At 47.6% G+C, this 21478-nt stretch overlaps 1 protein-coding gene across 1 annotated transcript in view; it reads left to right on the top strand.

Moving 5' to 3' along the window:
- The window catches only part of CCDC146 (coiled-coil domain containing 146), a 1748551-nt gene that overhangs the window by 104060 nt on the left and 1623013 nt on the right, over positions 1-21478 (top strand). The window contains exon 3 of the mRNA XM_069628051.1: positions 19612-19701. Within this exon, the coding sequence (XP_069484152.1) occupies positions 19612-19701 (90 nt within the window). The remainder of the gene's footprint in view (positions 1-19611; positions 19702-21478) is intronic.

The following is a 21478-nucleotide window of genomic DNA, read 5'->3' as shown; positions in this document are numbered from 1 at the left end:
GGAGGTGGCTAAATCAGGAAAACCGGGAATTATCGTTGTACTCAAGCGTGCATAAGCTGCACACAAGAATAGACTTGGTTTTCACTGGGAAAGAACACTTACAGAACATAGAAAGCGCAGTATACGAGGGCAGGTCCCTGTCGGATCACTCCCCCCTAATAATACAATGGACACTCGGACAATCCCAAAGCTATTCCTATGTGGAGGCTGCGTGCTGAATCACTACGAGATACCGACTTCAGAGAAAGTTTTCACACCCAAACAGAACAGTTCTTCGAGTACAATCTGGGTAGCATAGATAGCAGTAACACTGTATGGGACGCCTATAATGTAGTCATGAGAGGAGCTGCGATCGCGCCCACAGGTGGAATCCGTAAAGTTCTAGAAAACAAGATAACTCAAATGGAAACAAGAATCGCTGCATTGGAAAAAGAGACAGCCCAAGGGGAAGGAAAAGAAAAAGAAAAAGAAAAAGCACACATGGAATTGAGACTACAATGCCTGGAACACTGGGAAAAGCTAGGTGATTTTAGTTTTCAACGATACACTGAAAAGCTACACGGTCAAAGGGATAAACCTGGCAGATTGCTCGTCTGGCTGGTCAAGCAACAAAACAAGAAAGGAAATAACAGAAATAATAGATGAAGATGGACTCACAAGACATTCCCAATCAGAGATCAACCAGACCTTTAGGAAATGTTATGCCACGCTCTATGAAGACAAATAGCACTCCAATATGGCTGAAATACTGGAGACCCTCGAAGATATAGGTCCACCTACCCTGACGGCAGAGCAAAGAGAACTACTGGACTGCCCCCTGACACTAGAGGAGGTACAGGGAGTCATCACCTCACTACCCACAGGAAAGACTCCTGGAAGCGATGGACTACCATCAGAATTCTATAAGCAATACATGGACACGCTGGGTCCATACCTGCTGCAAGTGTTCCAGGAAGCGTACGAAACAGGCAAACTCCCGACTCAATGGAACAAGCCATCATAATACCCATCCTGAAACCGGGCAAAGATAGCAAGCAATGTGAATCCTATCGACCTATAGCATTGATAAATCAAGACACTAATACTTACGGCGGTCTTGGCAGAACGATTAAAAAGAGTAATCTCTACACTGATCCACACGGATCAAACCGTCTATGTTCCGGGAAGGTCCATGACGGCCAACCTGCGGCGCCTACAGGCAATCATAGATGGGACAAACCACACATCTGATACCTACGCTGTGGCAGCACTAGATGCCATCAAGGCATTTGACTCAGTAAGGTGGGAATGAATGTTTGCTGCACTGGAGAGTTGCGGTATAGGGCAAGGGTTTATGAGGTGGATACTCGTACTCTATGCCACACCGACAGTGAGGGTGTGCACAGGCAGACACATATCAGAAGCATTCCCAATTCACAGGGGTACAAAACAAGGCTGCCCGTTGTTGCCCCTCTTGTATAGCCTAGCGCTGGAGCCACTAGCGATTTGTAGGCGTGAATTCTTCCAAGACACTGGGCTACAAATGGATGGCGTCACACACATCATATCCCTATACGCAGACAATATACTCTTGTACATACACAAACCTGAAGACAATCTGAGCACATCCCTTGAAGTACTAGATAATTTTGCACGGATCTCCGGGATAACTATCAGTAAGCACCAATCTTGCCTGTACCCCCTAGCTGAATGGGATGGAAAAACAGAACAACAACTCCCCTGCTTGGAACTTCGATGGAACACCCAGACGTTTCGGTATCTTGGTATCAACATACATCATAAGGTTGAAGATACATTCAAAGACAACACGCTGAAGGCAAGAAATGGAGTGGAAACATCCATTAAGCTATGGGAGAAACTCCCCCTATCATTAATGGGAAGAATATCGTTAGTAAAGATGATCATCCTGCCAAGGTTGCTATGCCACTTCATTAATGTGCCATTCCTTATACTGAGAAAGTTCTTTACAGACCTCAATTCAATACTGGGAAGCTTTGTATGGGGCAAGGGCAGAAGGAGAGTAGCCATGGCTACACTATGTAAAGATTATGCAGAGGGAGGACTGAGACTCCCACATTTCGAACTTTATTACCTAGCAGGCCAACTGCAACATGTAGCCAATTGGCTGGCAGACGAAGAAACAGTAGAGCACATTTTGCTGAGCAATGCCATATCACCACATCTCCTTAAAGAAATTCTGTGGCCAGAGAAGAAAGCGTTCCCACAACCTCCTTCGTTTATACACTTAGGGAAGCAGATATGGAGCAGAGTAAAGAAACAGCTACGAATAGAAGAGCCGTACTCCCCGCAAATACCGCTAGCAGCAATCAACAAAGACAGCAACATAACCCTTCGACACTGCAGAGACTACTGGGAAACCAAAGACCTGGCCACAATAGGTGGCATAGCCCCTGAAGGAGAGAAAATGGCCTTCCATGAACTAGTCGAGGTCTATGGACTGCACAGAGGCCAGTACATAACCTATGCGAGACTCACCAACTGCCTGGAAAATAGCTGGCCGGCCCTAGAGATGAGACAAGAAGAAAACCCAGTTATGGGCCTACTAAATGATGTTACGGAAGGACACATGGTGTCAAGGAAATATCAGACACTAATGGAGGGAATCCCCCAAGACAAAAACAAAGGGAAACAGGCATGGGATGGGATACTGGGCAGGAAGCTCACGGATAAAGAATGGGAGAGAGCAAAGCTATATCCGAAGAAAATATCTAGAAACGCCAGATTGAAGCAATTACAGTTCTACATATTGCATGCAGCATATCTGATGCCAAAGAAAATATCCCGCTTCCAGGGAGCTGTTGCGCAGAGCTGCCCAAAATGTAACGCGACAAACGCTGATATGGGCCACATGTTCTGGCACTGTCCAACAATATGCAGCTACTGAAAGGACATAGAATGTCAACTACAGAGAAAAGGGCTCACAGGACGAGCCTGGACCATTGAAGCCTGCCTCCTTGGTCTGTATGGTTCCCCGAAGAAAAACAAAGCAAGGGAAAAGATGATGAACTTTTCCTGGGCCCTAGCAAAAAGACGGATAGCGATGAACTGGAATGCCAAAGACGGACCAACAATGGGGGTGTGCTGGAAAGATCTGCAGAGATGGACCATAGCGGAGACTGCAGTCTGACATGAAGCATTGCGGACAGGGAGAAGGGAAAGCTCCATCGATATGACAGCCTGTAACGCAATAACGCAGGAATTGTTCGTATCCTCTGACGACAGGCCCCCCTGAATGATGTGCAATGAAGGAACTGTCGAGCCCAACATAGCACACCATGTCAGATGAATAGAGCCTGACTAGGTGCGGAACACTGAAGCTCGAGACTATGCCTACTTGGTGTTGAGACACTTGTACCCTGTGGACAAGTTTGTAGTTATTTCTTTCTTCTCTCCCACTCACCCCTCTCTCTCGCCCTTTAACCTCTCTCTCCTCCTTCTCTTCACTCGCTTTTTCTTTTTCCTCTAAGTCCCCCTTTACCCCTTCTCCCTTATCCTCTTTGCTCTTCTGCAAATATTGGGGCTGGGACGCTGAGGGAGGGGGTAGGAGAGGGTTGTTTGAAAATATCACAATGTTGGCAATGTGCCTGACTTTCATTTCATGAACAAAATTAACAAAATAAATAAAATATGTTTAAAAAAAAATGAGGGACAAAGAGGCAGCGGGTACGGATGGCTGAGTGCTAGATGGATTTGAGGGGGGCAAGAAGAGAAGCAGGTAGTCCAAAGAGTAAAGAGGAGCAATAGAAGAGGCAAGAGAAGATAAGGGAGGAGATTAAAAGTTTAGTGGCATGGAAGGTGAGAGAGGAGCGGACTTTGCCAATATTGAAAAGGTGGTAGCGACAGGCGCGAGAGGTAAGAGAAATATGGTGGGAAAAGGAGAGGGAGGAATCAAAGTGAATGCCTAGATTGCGATCATGGGCAGAGATGGGAAGATTAGGGGGGTGAAAGTGAATGAAAAGTGGAGGAGAGGGAGGGGGAAGGGGAAGAGTGTTAGGGTGAAAGAATTAGACTTCAGTCTTATCAGTATTGAGAGAAAGAAAGCGGGATGACATTCAGTTTTTAATGGCAGTAAAACAGGAAGAGAGTTTAAGGTGGAGGTCAGAGGAGAAGTAAGAGAAGGAAAGGAAGAGTTGGGTGTCATCAGCATAGAAATGGTGAGAAATACCGAATGAAGAGATAACAGGGGCAAGGAGAGCAGTGTAGAGAGAGAATAGGAAAGGGCCGAGAACCGAACCTTGCGGTACGCCGTACTCCACGGGGAGGAGAGGGTCAGAACGACCGCCCAGGACACAGCGAACGAGCGGGAGGAGAGGTAAGAGGAGATCCAGTTAAGAACAGAGCCATTGAAACCAAAGGAAGAAAGAGTGTTGAGAAGTAGGGGATGATAAACAGTGTCGAAAGCGGCAGAAAGGTCAAGGAGGATAAGGATAGAGGATTGTTTAAAGTATCGAGCGGAGAGGAGGGAGTTAAGAATACAAGTGAGGGCAGTTTCAGTAGAGTGTTTAGGTCAGAAACCAGATTGAGAGTGAGTAGGAGGGAAAGATTAGCCACAAAGGCTGAGAGCTGGGAATAGGCGAGGCGTTCAAGTAGTTTAGAGAGGAATGGGAGAAGAGAGATTGGACAGCAGTTAGAGGTAAGAAGGGGATCAGGAGAAGGTTTTTTCAGAATAGGTATGATAGTGGCATGCTTAAATGCGGAGGGGAAGGTAGCTGAGGAGAGGCAAGTGTTGAAGAGGGTAGTTAAGTAAGGAATAAGAAGAGGGTAGATCTTAGGGATAAGGAGGGTGGGGAGAGGGTCAGTTGAGGCAGACATAGGGTGGGCTTTGGACAGGAGGAGGGACACATCAGAAGGGGAGACAGGCGATAAGATTGCCCTTGAAGACATGCAGGTTGAAGGGGAATAGGGAGGGGGGAGAGCAAGGTAAGAGGCAGAGCAAGGGCAGAACAGAAGAGTGCGGCCCAACCTCGATATCAGACTTTCAAGGATGTCTGAATGGCAGCGTTGAGAAGTACTGCAACTTCAGAGGAAGGGACCTATATATGTCGCTGTACGTGCCTTCCGTGAATGGATGACAGAATGACGTGTCTCCATTCACGGAAGCCATACGGCGTGCGCAGCACGTGGTGCTTCCTGACAGTACCTCTCCACAACAATCTCTTTGGACAGGGTTTGTGTTTAATCAAGGACACATGAAATACAGGTTGGATGTGCAACCTTCACGCAAAGTCAAAGCAACAGCCACTGGATTGATAATACATACAATAGCATAGGGACTTATGTATTGTGCTATATGTTTTCGGGGTCCCGGAATATGCCCGTTTTTAGCCACACTAGGTTGCCGATATTATAGACTGATGGTGTCAAAATGCCAGATTCAGACTAATACAAAGAAACGTCCTATACAGAACATATATGAAACCCCAAAAAAGTAGCCAGCTCCAGGAGGCAGATGGAGGCGCAATGCCCATGGTGCAACTGCAACGAAGCCGACCTAATGCACATGTTCTGGGGATGTGAGAAAACGAGTATCCTCTGGGCATACATAGAACAGACATGCAAGAAGGATGGAATCAAAAGGTATGACTGGACACCGAAAGAATGTCTCCTGGGCATGTACCCCAGACTGAGTAAGATCAAACATATAGTGAGGGTGATGGACATGGCATGTATACTGGCAAAAAGAGAGATGGCAATGTCATGGAAATCAAAAAGAGGCCCACAATACGCACGATGGAAAAGGGAAAAGGGAAATGGAACGATGGACAGCGCAGAGACAGCAGCCTGGGGGATGGGGGCCGCCAGGGGAGAGGGGGACACCAACGATAAATTTGAGGCATGGAAGGCAGTAGTAAAAGACATGTTCCTCCCGTCTGATGAAATGCCTCCGTGAGGAGGCGCACGGGGAAAGGCGCAGGTGCAGCACAGCGAAAGGATAACAATAAACCAAACCACCCTCGTAACCACACTAAGGAAGGACACAGACACGCCACAAACCCATTCCTAAGCAATGAATGCAATCATAATTGTTTAAAAGCATGAAGACAGTTAATGTTTGTTACTTGTTTATAATGTTAACTATGTATTGCAACCGCAAGAATGGCGACGCAAATCAGGGGATCGGGGAGGGGGGGACCAATTGCTATGTTATGTTTGATCTCAAAATGCCAATAAAAAAAAATTTTAAATACAAAAATAGACTGATGGTGTCAAATCTATGTCGATCTGCATATGCTTTATGTGCCAGTAGTGCTTTTGACAAGTGTTCCTGAACTGCGCTTTGAGTTTGTGGTATGGCAGTAGCAGTATTTTCAGCAACTGGTACTGTGGCTTCTGAAGGAAGGAGTATTGGCAACATGTGGGGATGCCTACCGTAATTGGCATAGAAGGGTGAACAGCCAGAAGAGGAATGTTTGGCGTTATTGTGCGTAAACTCGGCTGTGGGTAGCAGGTGGACCAAGGACTAGGGGTGTTGCGTGCAATAACATCTAAGATACTGTTCAGGTGTCGGGTTTAGCTTCTCCGTGTGACCATTGGATTGTGGAAGGTAACTAGATGACGGATGTAACCCAATAGATAATAGATTGGTAAATGCGTCTAATATTTCTAAGTAAACTGGGAACCCCTATCAGAAAACCATATCATTGGTAGCGCATGGAGATGAAAAATGGAAGAAAGCATTAGTTGTGCTAACGTGGAGGCACTGGATATCCCTTCACAGGGAATGAAATGACCCTTTTTGGTCATGGAACCAACCACAACCACTATCGAGTGTGTTCAATGGGTACTGGTAGGGTATGTAATAAGCTATATGGTTTTGCATTCAAGATCTTGGAGCGGGTACAAACAGCACGAGTTTCAATATAAGTCCATACTTCCCGGTTTGGCCACCAAAGCCATTTCTGCAATAAAAGGATGGTCTTGGTCAGCACAAAGTGACTGGCTTTCTGGTCATCATGGCACCACCTGATTGCTCTGTGATGTGTATCAGGGTCAGGGAGAAACAAGAGATTTCTTTTGTAAGTTAGGCCTCCGTGGATGATAAAACCAGTAATTGGTCCGTGAAGGGGAGCAGTTTCCACTGTGAGAAATTAGAGGGTATTCTCCCAAACCAGCCTTCAGAATCCCTTATTCAGGGGCCTTGGAAGGTTCAATGCTCTCAGATTCCAACCCTATAGGCAGACGAGCGAGAGAGGATCACCTGGATGGGGAGACACAGGGTTGTGTTCATGGAAATATCCCAGGTGAGGCGCAGTGTCGTACCGAAGAAGGTGAGGAATACTTAGTCCCGGAGGCTTTTGTAGGCTATGCCACATCAGCCTCGCCTCGTCACATCGCATCGCTCTTGTCCAAACCCTTTAACCGACCTGAAGACTTCCACACATCACGAAAGACGACGGACAAACACCAAAGCCATTTACCTGACATGTCCCAACGCAAGGGTCAGGCAAAGTCAGGCAATTGATGAGAATCACACACGCCTGACAGCCCTTTCCCTGCCCCACAGGGATAAAAGGTCCCGCTCCTGGACGACATTTGCAATGAGGTGCTAGCCCTTCTGAGGAACCCCGCCTCAGCCCTAGCGAAGAGAGACCGGCTCAAAAAGAAATACAGGGTGCCCGAGTCTGCACCAAAGTGCCTGAGGTCTCAACCGTCGCCAGACTCGGTGGCCGCCAGGAAGAAATCATTGAGTGCAGTGTCTTCTTAGTCGGCCTCTCCGGACAACGAGGGGAAGAAGTTAAATTCCATGGGTAGAAATGTCATCTACTCAGCGGCGACAACAGTAAAAGCGGCCAACGCCTTAGCGATCATGGCCAGGTACGACCGGGAGCTTTGGTACAAAACAGCTCCTCTCCTGGAGTTCCTCCCTGATGACAAATGGGTCGAGCATTTGGAGATCCTCCAGGAAGCCGAGGGGTCGTCAGACCACACCATCACAGTGGCACTGGACATCGCGGACACAGGTTTCCGCCAGATGGGCAACTGGGTTTGGCTTTGCCGTTGCGGCTGGCTCAAGGCCACCAGCTTCAGGCAGGAGGTCCAGACGAGGATCCTGGAAATGCTGTTCGACTGAGACAACCTGTTCGGGAAGGCCGTTGATTAATCCCTCCTTGCCATCAAGACCGAAACGGAGATGGCCCATGCTTTGGGCACCCTGCAGCAACACCGGCCGTCCTTTCGTTCCTCAGGGGAAGTCCAGCAGGTCTTCGAAGGTTTTCCGCGGGGCTCTTCCTCTTACCACCAACTCTTCCACTCTTCGCCCCAGGAAGCCAACAGGGGTCGCTCCAAGGCATTTTGAGGTGGCTACCGTCGTCGTCAAGGCCCCCAAGGCGGACCGACGACCTCCAAGCAAGATTGAACCAGCCAGGACATTGGGTCCCCACCCATGCACCCTGGTGGGAGGCTGGCTGGCGAACTTCGTCAGCGTTTGGAAGCCCATCTCCACCGATCGATGGGTGCTGGACGCTCTCGCCCACAGACACACCTTGGAGTTTCAACAAAAGTGTCTGCGAATACCACTGGTGGCCCGACAGGAAAATCACATCCCTCAGCTGCTGCTGGAAGTTCGGGCCATGTTAAGAAAATGGCAGATAGAGCTGGTTCCACAGCGACTCAGGGGCTCTGGAGTTTACTCAAGATATTTTCTTGTAAGAAAGAAGACCGGGGGCTGCAGGCCCATTCTCTACATACGACTCAACAAGTACATAAAGTCCCAGAAGTTAAGGATGGTAACGCTGCAGCATGTGCTCGGCCAGTTAGAGCAGGGAGACTTTCTGTCGTTGTTGGATCTAGAGGATGCTTACTTCCACGTTCCCATACACGTGTAGCATTGCATGTTCCTGCATTTCGTTGTCCAAGGGAACCATTATCAGTTTTAGGCTCTTCCCTTCGGACTTAGGTCGGCGCCCGGAGTCTTCACCAAGTGCCTTGCTCCTGTGGTGGGCCATCTGCGTCTGCAGGGGATACACGGGTACCCTTACCTTGACGATTGGCTCATCCGGGCCACGTCAAAGGACATTGCTGTCGAGCACACAGCGAGGACCATCCGGCTGCTGACTGAACTGGGCTTCTCAGTGAATTATGCAAAGTCCTGCATGACTCAATCGCAGGACGCGCTGTTCCTGGTGTCATGCCTGGCGTCTCCGTTAGAGGAGAGGATAGCAGCCATCTTGGGCAAAGTGCAGCGGCTGTTGGCAATGAAGATCGCCACAGTGCGGACTATCAAGTTGCTGTTCGGCATGATGTCATCATGCATATACCTGATTCGGCTCTACAGGTTGCGAATATGCCCTGTACAGGAATTCCTCAACACATGTTGGGTTCAGTTGTCCGGAGACTTCCAGGACAAAATTGCGCTTGACAAGGAGTTCCGTCGAGCAATAAGGTGGTGGGGCGTGCGCTCCAACATTGCTGGAGGCACAAATTTCCAGAGTCCCCCGTACCAGGAGACGGTCACTATGGACGCTTCCCTGGAAGGATGGGGGGCCCACACCAGACGTCTTCATGCCAGAGGCCCGTGGCTGCTGGAAGAGAAGATGCTACACATCAGCGTTCTGGAACTACGGGCAGTGTTTTGGGGCCTCAGGTCGTTTCTGCCATCCCTCAAGAGGAAAGTGGTGAGGGTCTTCACAGACAATACCACCACAATGTTTTACATCTGGAAGCAGGGGGGCACCAGATCCCCAGCGCTCTCCAAAGAGGCGCAGGACTTGTGGCACTGGGCCGTCACCCATGGAATATTCCTCATTCCATTTCGCCTGGCAGGTGTAGAGAACACTGTCGCCGACTCTCTCAGCAGGAAGCTGCGCTCTTGCCACGAGTGGGAGCTTCGGCAGGATCAAGTGGACAACCTTTTCCTCAAATGGGGCACTCCCCAGATCAATCTGTTTGCAACGGCGACGAACACCAAGTGCCAGAGGTTCGCTGGCAGATTCCCCCAGCCGGGGAGCGTGGGGCATGTATTCTCATTCCCTTGGGAAGGCCTTTTTCTGAACGCTTTCCCTCCATTGCCGTTACTTCTTCGAGTCATCATTCAACTCAGATGGTACCGGTGCAGGATGATCCTCGTCGCACCAGCGTGGCCGATACAGATCTGGTACCCGGACCTTCTCGGCATGTCAGCGTTCCCCCCAGTCAATCTGCCAGTGGTCGCAGATCTTGCCGCCAGGGAAGGAGGCGCAAGTCTGTGCCACGACCGGGATCTCTGAACCGTAAGACCTGGCTCCTGCACTGTTAGGGTTTGGTGGCTACGATCTTCCGGTGGACTGCAGGCCGGTACTCGCCAAGGCCAGGGCATCGTCTACTTTGAAATGCTACTGACACAAATGGAAGCGCTTTGTGACTTGGTGCCGGTCGCAGAAGATCAACCTGCTGAGGGTCACGGCCCCTCAAGTACTTCTGTATTTACTGTTATTGGCTAAATCGAGGCTGGCGCATGCCTCCATCAAGGTACACCTGGTGGCTCTATCCCGCTGTACCAGGTCTCTGGGACGGTCTTCACTGTAGTTGCACCGTTAAGTCAAAGAATTAATCAAAGGACTGTTCCGGTCGTTCCCGCCGGTGAAGGCTCTGGCCCCGGCGTGGGAACTCAACGTGGTGCTGACTAGGCTCATGGGGGCTCCATTCAAACCTATGCATTCAGCTCCGCTCAAGTTTCTGTCGTGGAAGACAGCTTACCTCGTGGCCATCACCTATGCAAGAAGAGTAGGTGAGATCCAGGGCCTGTCTTGCAAGTGGCCTTACTTGACTTTCCATGAGACAAGGGTGGTGCTGCAGATGCACCCCCCCTTCATGCCCAAGGTTCCGTTGTAATTTCATCTCAACAAGCCCTTGGTGTTACCTGTGTTTTTTCCAACGCCTTCGTCACCAACTGAAACGACTTTGCACTCGCTGGATGTGGCTAGAGCGCTGAAGTTTTATGTGGCCGGCACAAAAAGTTTCCCAGACAACCTCTCAGCATTTTGTGAACTTTGGTCCTGTGAACCATGGGAAGACCCTGTCCAAGTCTTCCATTTCCAGGTGGCTCTCCGGCTGTATAACTCACTGTCATCGGTTGGCAAACTGACCGTTGCCTGGCCCTCCGAGAGCCCATTCTACCAGAGCGATCGCTGCTACAACAGCGTTCCTGTCTGGTGTGCCCCTGCTGGACATTTGCAGGGCAGCTACGTGGAGGTCGACGAACACTTTCACAAAATTCTACTGCATTGACAGGGATTCTAGGGAGGAGTCCAGAGTTGGCCAAGCAGTGCTGCGCCACCTTTTCACTTGAAGGTGAGCCTGGTGAGGAGGTAAGGGATTGCTTCTGTTGTGCCTTGCCACCTCCCGTGATTGTGCAAGTATGTACTGCTATGTATTCTTCATTCATGAGCATGTGAATCCATGACAGACCACATGCTGGAGAAGGAACAAGTTGCTTACCTGTAACTTTTGCTCTCCAGCATTGGTCTGGCATGGATTCACATCCGAACCCTCCTGCCTGCCCCTCTGCAGCTCTTCTCTTGGTCCTACTGCCACTTTATGTGCTGCTTAATCGGAAGATGGCTGCCAGAGGAGGGGCTCAGGTAGAGGGCAGTCATTGGCTGGGGGCAGTATGACCCAGAGCTAAGTGATTAGTTTATAGGAGAAAGACAGTTTAGAAACAAAACTGAAACTGTTTTTCTTTTACCGAGGATTCCAAGCCTGACGACTGGGAATATTCATGAGCTTGTGAGCATGTGAATCCATGCCAAACCCATGCTGGAGAACAACAGTTACAGGTAAGTAACGTGTTCCGTCCCAATACAGTGGTCAGGCAGGGTCAGACAATTACTGACCATTACATACACCTGTCTACCATTACACTTCCCCACACGGATAAAAGGCGGAGCACGAGAGCACACTCTGAGCAAGGTAAAACACACGAGGAAACAGCAGTTCCAAGATGGCAGCTTAACACGAGGAGAAAGACGGCGAAACCGAAGTGGATCACAGAAGGGAACGTCCCCTGACCTTTTTTTTTACAAGAAACAGTTACTTTCACAAAACCTCGAGAATAGGAAGTGTAAGACCAGGAAAACAAGCTGAAGAATCGTTGTGTCAGAGGTACCGAGTACCCTCCTGCATTGATAACTAAGGCGGGGAGAATCGCCTACTGCCGTGGTACTGTCCTTGGCTCCTACAACAAAGCAGCGCCTGTGAAATCAACACAGCCAGTGAGATACGGAGACCAATACCAGACCGGTCTGTGTTGAAGCCAAGGTTGCAAGCGGCAACGTTGTATGATGAGCGCTGACGCGAACAGTGTACGATACCCATGTGATAAACAATGTGAGTAGAATTCAACAACAGATGAGTGATTGAACATTGAAATCAAGATACAATACCTTTTGATAGTGGTCCGGCACCACGTGCATGCTCATTCGAAGGTCTCTGTAAGGTATCCAACTGAGAGGTGGCAAAAGTGAAAGAGTGGCGAAGGATTGTGAATCGAAGTGGTCCTGCAACGGGTCAAGCAAAATCCTGTGCACAATCAAAAGTCTTCGATGTATAAACTGCCACGAAAGTTGATGACAAAGTAGATAAAGTTGGTCCGAGCCCAAACGAGGGAGATCAAGTGGAAGCTTTGGTTTAAAGCCAGTTTGTGATAGTGAATTAAATTGGTCTGAGCCCGGCGGAGGGAGCCTAATTGAACATGGTGTTAAAACGGATTTGAGCCCAGCTGAGGTGGATCTGGCGTGAGCCGTGAATCACCAGAGAAATTGGATACATGGACATTCTATGAAAACTGTGTTAAAGGGGATCTGAGCACCGCTGCGGGGGATCCACGATCTGAGCCCGAACGAGAGAGACTGGATTGTGAATATTGTGGAAAAAGAGGTCTGAGCCCAAAGGAGGGGGCCCACGGTCTGAGCCCGAACAAGGGAGATCAAGTGGAAGCTTTGGGTTAAAGCCAGTTTGTGGGATCTGAGCACGGCTGCGGGGGATCCACGATCCAAGCTCGAACGAGGGAGACCGAATTGTGAATATTGTGGAAAAAGGGGTCTGAGCCCGAAGGAGGGGGGTCCGCGGTCCGAGACCGAATGAGGGAGACCAAACTGTGAATATAGTGAGAATGTTTATATGTGAAATCCTCCGGAAAAAGGAACTTTGATGTTTTTCGTGTTACATCAGGCCCTCTGAAAAAGAGACTTTGAATGCCAAAGAGACTTTAGCACAGAAGGTCATGATGTTGAAGTTTTGAACCTCACCCTTGTGCTAGAGAAGCCGCATAGACTGTGCTAAGCTCTAGTGTGCTGCCTTTCCCCGTTCTGAAAACGTGGGGAAGGGAAGCCAATGGCTTGAATATCCTGACATATAATTTCTTGAACACTTTTTTTTGCATTACATTTTTTCACGCTATTAGTATTTAGAGTTAAGGATTGGCAATAGTTTTATGAGTATAGGCACTTTTTATTTTGACAAGACACCACTAGGACTGCCTTGTTATTATTTGATGGTCCTAGCTTGCTCCCATTTTTAGACTTAGGATTAGATAGGCATTTTTCAAACCTTTTTGAAGTTCAATAATCACCCTTGAACTGTGGTCACTTGTGTCTGTCCTACTGTTGATACCATGCCTTCCTTACACTTCCTCCTGAAAATCATTGACAGAGTTGCCTACACCCAAATTCAAATATTCCTGGTAACATACCACATTCTTTGTCCTTGCCAGTCAGGCTTCTGCCCAAGACATGGGACGGACACCACCCTACTCGATCTAAAATACCAACTCGATGATGCAGGAAAGTTGTCTCTCCTCTTGCTCCTCGACCCTTCGGCAGACCTGGACCTTGTCGACCATAACATTCTTTGCCACCACCTGACCTCGGTTGCATGCTTCTCCCTTGAAGCTGCCAGTTGGTATCCTCCTTCCTTGACAACAGGACATACAGAGTCTTTGCAGGCGATGCTTCATTCCCTTCCCACTCCCATCTCTTGTGGAGTCCTGAAAGGCTCCTGTGTTTCCCCCACCTTCTACAATGTCTACACAAAACCGCTATTTTACCACCTTGACTTCTTGGGAATCCCCTTCACAAACTATGCAGATGACACCCAAATCCTTATCTCCCTCTATGGTGTCCATGCGCAGGGCTCCACTAAGGAGAACCGCATATATGAACTGATCCAAACCTGGATTGCCCTCTCTGCCTGAATGATGTGCAAACAGAGCTCCTTCTAGTTGGTACGCCAGCCTGCCTCGCAAAACTTGATCCAGCATTCTGCTTCTTCAACATCGATGGCCACAAGATCCCTGTCTCCTCCTCAGTAAAAACACTGGGCATCCACCAATATGTCTCGCCAAATCAATCACATAACCTCCACAGCAGCCCACGCCACGAAGCTCATTCGAACTAGAAAACCTTTCCTATCCTCAGACAATTGCCTTACTGTTGCCCGTGCACCTGTGGGATCTAAACTGGACTATTGCAATGCCTTGCTTTGTGGCACCTCTGCAAAAAACATAAACAGGCTCCAAGTGACTCAAAACAATGCTCACCGCTCACCATGCTGCCTTGGAACTGAATAAGTTTGACAACATCTCTGAAGCTAGAAGATTTGTCCATTGGCTCCCTGTCGGGGAAAGAATAAAATTCAAAATCCTCTGAATTACCCATCACTGCCTGTCTAGCAGTACCGCTACTTACCAAGCTTAAAGACTCATATGCACGCCCACCAGACCCCTGAGATCCACCCACAACTACTGCTTGGTCCGGCCAACATTCAGACGCAAAAGAGACTGGGGTTCCAGCTTCCCAGTGGTGACAGTAAACCTCTGGAACAATCTACCACTCTCCCTTCGAACTGAACCTTCATATCCTTTGTTCAGAAAAGAGCTCAAGACACACCTGTTTAAGTAATACTTTACCTACCGATTGAAAGTATCTTGTCTGTAACCAGCACCTAGAAGCCCATGGGCTATGAATGCTTCTACAATGTACAAATAAATAAACAGATCAATGGCGAGCACCCTGTAAAAGTGCGCCATTCCTAAGCTTCCGAGTAAAGTAAGCAACTGGATTTAATTCCCCAATGTGCACACAGATTTGGGAAAAAACATTCTCCCACAGCTACGGAAGAGGTATCTGCCTCGGCCACAGAAGGTTTGCTGTGATCAAGGTGTGCCAAAAGAGGCGCTATGGTCAAAGCAGTTTTTAGAGCAGAGAAAGATAACTAAGCCCGCAAAGACATGCCGTATAAATCTCCTGTAGAAATTGGAAAATCGGAGACAACTGTCAGGATCCTGCTTACCCTCCCAATCCTCCTCACCTGATTTGTCTGAAGATATGTCCTTGATAGCAGTAACTGAAGGTTTGCGGTTCTTCTTCCTGTCGGGAGACAACCTTTCCTTAGGCTTGTGGTCCTTCCGATCGTGTAAATAGGGTCTGGCTCCCCCGGAAGCCACCTTGACAGAGATGGGAATCTGCCTTCGGGGGACACCGGGGAGCCAGCCCCAATTTCAGGGAAAAAGCCAAGTGGCAGAAAAAACCTTGATGACCAAGAGTTCTGGTAGGATATCAAAGGTCTGGTGTGATGCGTAGAATATGGAATAAAGGTAGACTGGATACTGCAGCCCGAGGAGACGAGCTGCTACTCACAGGGATCGGTAGTCTGAAACTCCGAAATAGGAATGAATGCCACAGAAAGAGAAAAATAGAAAAGAAAGGTGAATAGTTCAAAGAGCTAAAAGAGTATTAGGTAAAGAAGTAGAAAAGACACAATAAGAATGTAAATAAACGATACGGAGTACCGCGGAAAAGCTCCGAATCAAAGAGTTGATCAGAGAGAAAGAAGGGCGGTAAGCCGCTTAGGGAAAGGTGGCGATACTTGACTAGAGAGAGTCGCGTAAACACCGGAAACGAAAGGAGGAGTTCAGATATGAACGGCAAGTAGAAGCCACAAGGAGAGGAGCTGTAGAAATGAACCGCGTAAAGCAGCAGAGGAAACCCGATACCAAAAGGGATCGAGTAAGCCGGAAAGCCGGAAGGTGATAGAGACGCTAGTTAGAGTGAAAACTAGTTGGAAGGTTAGGTAAGATAAACGCACACAGAAATTACAAAGGGAATAGTCAGGACGAAACTGACAAAGATTCAAAAGTGGGAAAAACTCGAGGAGTGTAGCACTGAGCGTTGTTCAAAGAACACAGATACAACGCGCTGAGAGGGGGCGGAGTCTGGTTAAATACTAGCTGCTGCCATCTTGGATGAGGACTAGAGCGGTGGAGTGACTTAAGCTAATGTCTCCAGCGCTCCCACAGCTTCCACCCACAGTTCCTGACAACAACCCTGACGTTTTTTTCTAGTGGTGGGTGGTGGCCAATCAAGAATAGCTTGACTTTCTTGTCATCCATGTAAACCTCTTGCAGGCTTAATATATACCCCAAAGATTCAACTGATGTGACATGAAAGGATCACTTTTCAGCTTTAGCGTACAATGAATGTTTACGTAAAATGTCTAGAACCATATGAACATTTCAGACATGGGTAACTGAGTCTTCAGAATATATCCAGATATACCACTGCATACCTATTGATCAAGTCTCCGAATATATCATTCACAAACTGTTAGAATGTAGCGGGTGTGTTGCACAAGCCATATGGCATCACCATGTATTCAAAAAGGCCATATTTCGTGCAGTCTTCCATTCATCCCCTGCCCTTATATGAACTAAGTTCAAGGCAGCTCAAAGGTCCAACTTGGTATATATAATTATGATATTTTATTTATAATGTGCCTAATACCGGAGAACCAGTTTCTAAGCGCAGGCCCAGGATTCAAACCTGTGTTGCTCTGCGTTGTCTTGCTTCCAAGACGAGCGTGTTGCCCCTGAGCTATCCTCTTGGCTGAGTGCAATTGATCCAATAAAGAGATGGTAAGGGCAAAGGGTACCTATTCTTTACAGTTATATCATTGATAGTGCGATAGCCTGTGCAGGGAAATAGATCCCCTTCCTTCAGGGGGTGAGGCCGCAGGCGATGTGGAGTGTCTAAAAAATGGAGGTTTTCATCTAAATAGAGACGTATGGTACTGTGCTCAGTTTCAGTGACCGCGTATATCTGGTCAATAATTTCAATAGGGCAAGCATGGGCCCAATGGGGGTGGGGTTAGGGCCTCAGCTTCTTTTTTACTGGATACGTATTTGTAGGAATCATATTCCAAGGGAATCATGGTGGTAGTAGTGAGGGCCACCCACTGGGATATCTGACATTGCCAGGCGAAGGAAACCCACTTTCTAGTGTACCCACGGTTTCCTTGTGACAGTCAGAATGGAATGAGATACTGTGTGTTCTCCAATGCATGGTAGGATTATTTTGCAATAACCATGGTGTACCTAATATAATCCCAAAATTGGGGGCCTTCATGAGGTCAAACCGTATCTGTGCCTTATGTGTATGTGCTATGGTCATAGTCAATAGAACAGTTTGCTGGTGTATGGGTCCTTATAATAAAGACGAGCCATCTACCACCTGGACAGTCTTAAAGGTGGTCTTTTTCTCAGTGGGTATTGCTAGTGAATGGACATCGTCCATGTAGTTACCTGTATCTTTTGAATCTATAAGAGTCGTGGAGAGCACATGTTAATTGGTACCCCATGCCCAGGCTATGGAAACGTACACATGATGGTCGACTGAGAGTGTGACGTCCGCATAAGGGGACATTTTCTGACAGATGAGGCCCGGTATATGTTCTCCCACCATATCTGGCCTGAGCTTTTTCCGAGGATCTGTTCTGGCACACAGGAAATTCACATATTAAATGTCCCTGTTTACTACAATACAAAGACCTTCCTGGAGTTGTCAGTGTCTTTCCATGGCAATTTAGGGATGCACGTAAGCCACCCAATTGCATAGATTCAGACGTGGTATCCCCAGTTGTTTTAACTGAGTCCATACCACTAGATACAGATAACTGTGAAAAAAAGGTTGGCATTTCTCCCCCTTCCACTCATGTATTATCTGGTTAACCTGTAAAACCAGGTCCAGGAAGTCCAGGAACGGAGAGGGCAGTGAACGCTTTATGAAACAATGTGGTTCTTTCATTATCAGGCCAAGTAGTCCGGGCCACTAGCTGCTTGAAATGTGCCATGTATTGCAGCAGATCTTTGTCTCCTTGGTTGAGTTCCAGTAGCTCCATTTCAGAGGCTTGAGATTGGTAACTTGTGTCAAAGACAAGAGAATGAGATTGGCCCTCATCACAAGTTTGCCGGTATCCTGGCGGTAAATCCACTAGTATACTGGCAAACTGTAGCTTCTAGCTGGAGGTCATTCTGGTCACCCCACGGGCAAACTTGTAGTTGGCCAGTGGGGTAACATGCCGGTAAACGTTAATACCGGCACATTAATACTGCCGCAGCCAACCTGTTGTAATGAGGGCCAATATTAAGTCGGGGCTTCAAAGTCATAGAGCACTGGGTCGTTGCTCTCCAATAAGGGTTTTCAGCAGCCACACCGTCTAAATAAGAGAGCAGAAAGGCTACCTTAGAGGCAGGGTCAGGAAATGCATTAGGTCTGCAAATAAAATGCAATTTGTATTGATTCAGAAGGTGCAACAGGTTTTACTATCGCCTCTCTGGCGGAGCTAAGGGGAAAGACTGGAATGGTGCATGCAGCAATATTGGGATTGCGTTGGGTGGAGGTGGAAAAGCTGCAGCTGCTCCCAGTTCCGTTGCATTAACAGGTAAGGGGTGCTAGTTGGCCTGTATCATGTCTACACGAGTAGAAAGTGGCTGTATATCGGTGCACAGTACTGTCGGGGCTTGCATAATAGCCGCCACTGGGTCACATGCATGATCCATGTGGGCCACACAAAACGGTTTCTCAGTCAGTCTATCATCTTTCTGTGTCAGTTCCTCAAAAAAAAAAAATGTTCTTGGCTTGGAAGGTTTGGACTAACTTGGCAACATCTTATAGTAGTGAAAAAAGAAGAAAGAAGTTGATTCAATCAATACATTAAGTCCATTGAGTCGCGTTTCACCAGGTATAGGGTTTAGCCAAGTACAAGACCCCTTGAAAGATAGCGTGAAGTATAAGTAACCTGGAAAAAGACTGCGCCAAATCTTTGCAGAGTAAATTTATTGCTCAAAAAGAAATTGCCTTTATAACTGATGACACGTGTTTCGGTCCTCCAAGGGCCTTTTTCAAATCAGGGCTATTGATTTGTCTTGTAGTCATATAAAGTGCCCCTGTCACATGATGTGAAAAATAAGCTTCCATATATTTGATTTGAAAAAGGTCCTTGGAGGACCGAAACACGTGTCATCAGTTATAAAGGCAATTTCTTTTTGAGCAATAAATTTACTCTGCAAAGATTTGGCGCAGTCTTTTTCCAGGTTACTCATACTTCACACTATCTTTCTGTGTCACCCTCACCAATCCACAGTGCACCAGAACCCAGCTGGGGAGATGTAAAGCACCCCCAGGACCGGGATGGTAACCCCTTGAAAGTGAGGACCTCTAGACGCAGTAACCCCCAGAACCCTACACGGGAGAAAGAAATGAGGACTGTTAGGGTAAGCATGAAGGAAAGTTTTTCTATATGTATATGTAATGCTATGTACCTGATTTGTTGTCTTTGTAGGTCCAGAATCCAGAACAGGCAGTCCATCCAAGCCCGACGGAACGCGGACGACCCAAAGGCACGAGGACAGAAGGGAATCCAGCATTCCAGGTAAGGCTCCAAGTAATGGCTCCAGGTAAGGAAGTCCAAATCCAAATTATCTTGGAGGGATCCATTAGTCCAGGAGAGACACGAGTCTCTGAAGAAGTAGTCCCCGAGGGATTTCAGGTTGGAATGAACAGGGGGGTATTGTAAGCAGGGGTCATGAGATCCACCCACCAAGAAGGTGGGGTAAGAGGCAGAGCAGAGTAAGGGCAGAGCATCGACCACGATATCCAAACTTCACAGAGGTCTGAATTGCAGTGTTGAGAAGCGCTGCAAGTTCAGAAGAATGGACCCATGTAAGCCGCCGTATGTACCTTCCATGAATGAATGGATGACAGAACGAAACGTCTCCAGATGAGACTGCAGCAGTGACATTAAAGAAATCACAACTAGTGAGTTCAAAGCCAGAGGGGAAACCCGGTTTATGATAGTGGCAAAGCGCCAGGGATAGAATGTTGCTAGCAGTAAGATAATTACAAGGACGAGCATAGGATAAGAAGTGCGCTGAAGAGGAAAGCTTTGATTGTCCGTTGTGTAAGTTGAAAGATAAGAGAAACAAGGTAGCGCACAATCGTGTGTACGTTAACAAGTGGTAAAAGGAGCTCTAGTGAACAGAGACATTGTGTACAGGTGTGAAGTTCACGGGGAGAGCGACTATGTAAGCAAGTAAAGGGAGGGGCTCCGCTTGAGGGAAAAGGCACGCAGAGACCCAGTGAAAACTTGGTGATGAACTGTTGAAAGGTGCCAGGGCCACGCTGATGAAAGTAAGCCAACATTGAACTGCAAAAAGGTGCTGGGGGCACAGTGAGAAGAGAAAACTGAAAGAGAGGCCGAAGTATCGGAGAGGTCCCACACATGGCCCTATGTACCTTATATTCAACTAATGTATCTGATACATTGAACTGCTGAATAACTGTGTGAGGAGAGCCAAGGTGTCAGAGTGGTCCCGCCTGGGGCTGAGGAATACTGAGCGTTATCGAAAGGCTCTGATACACCAACCTGTTGTGAACTAATGATAAGTAGCAGACTTCCTGAGGAGAGGTGACACAGGGGAATTGTTACCCAAAAGAACTTTGAACTTGTGCGACAGAACTGTTTGAACTTTGTAAAAAGAACTTTATGCAGTGCCTTTTGAAAGCCGAGGAATGCATGCTCAATACCAAGTGGCTCAAGACTTGGGGAAGGGAGCTGTGGTCCAGCTCCAATAGTATCCTGACCTTTACTCTGAAGCACCCTTTTTATTTAGTCCAATCCCATGCACATTATTGTATTAAGAGTGTGAGGGCAAGCATAGGTTTAACACAGACACTTTTGTTTTGACTAACTTGACTGACTTTGGACTTATATTTTTGTTGATGGTCGAGACTAAGCCCATTATAGATGTAGGGCAAGTTAGGCAGTCACCAAACTCCCTTCTTTACAAAATAAAGGTTTTCATACACTTGAATCATTGTGTCTGTGTTTCTCTCATGATACCATGCCTGTCCCACACCCGTCAACCCCTCATTCCAGAGACAGAGACTTCAACAACAGCGGCCTATAATACATATGTTCCTTTTCACAAATGTGAAACACTTGTGTATAAGCGCGATAGAAATAAAATATCAATTCAACTCCATTCAAAAATTAAATCTACAAAGGGGGTCCAGGTTCGGGCAAACTTCAGCATTCTGTCACTCACTAAAGCAGAAGCTTTCTCCATTGCAATTAACTCTCACACTTTGACCCACCAATTTGCCAGACACAGCCCTCCAGGCATCTTCCAAAATCTGGCACGAGTTAT

The sequence above is a fragment of the Ambystoma mexicanum genome, chromosome 12 (assembly GCF_040938575.1).
Source record: "Ambystoma mexicanum isolate Mex_15411 chromosome 12, UKY_AmexF1_1, whole genome shotgun sequence".
Lineage (NCBI taxonomy): Eukaryota > Metazoa > Chordata > Amphibia > Caudata > Ambystomatidae > Ambystoma > Ambystoma mexicanum.
This window is presented reverse-complemented; position numbering and strand designations above follow the sequence as displayed.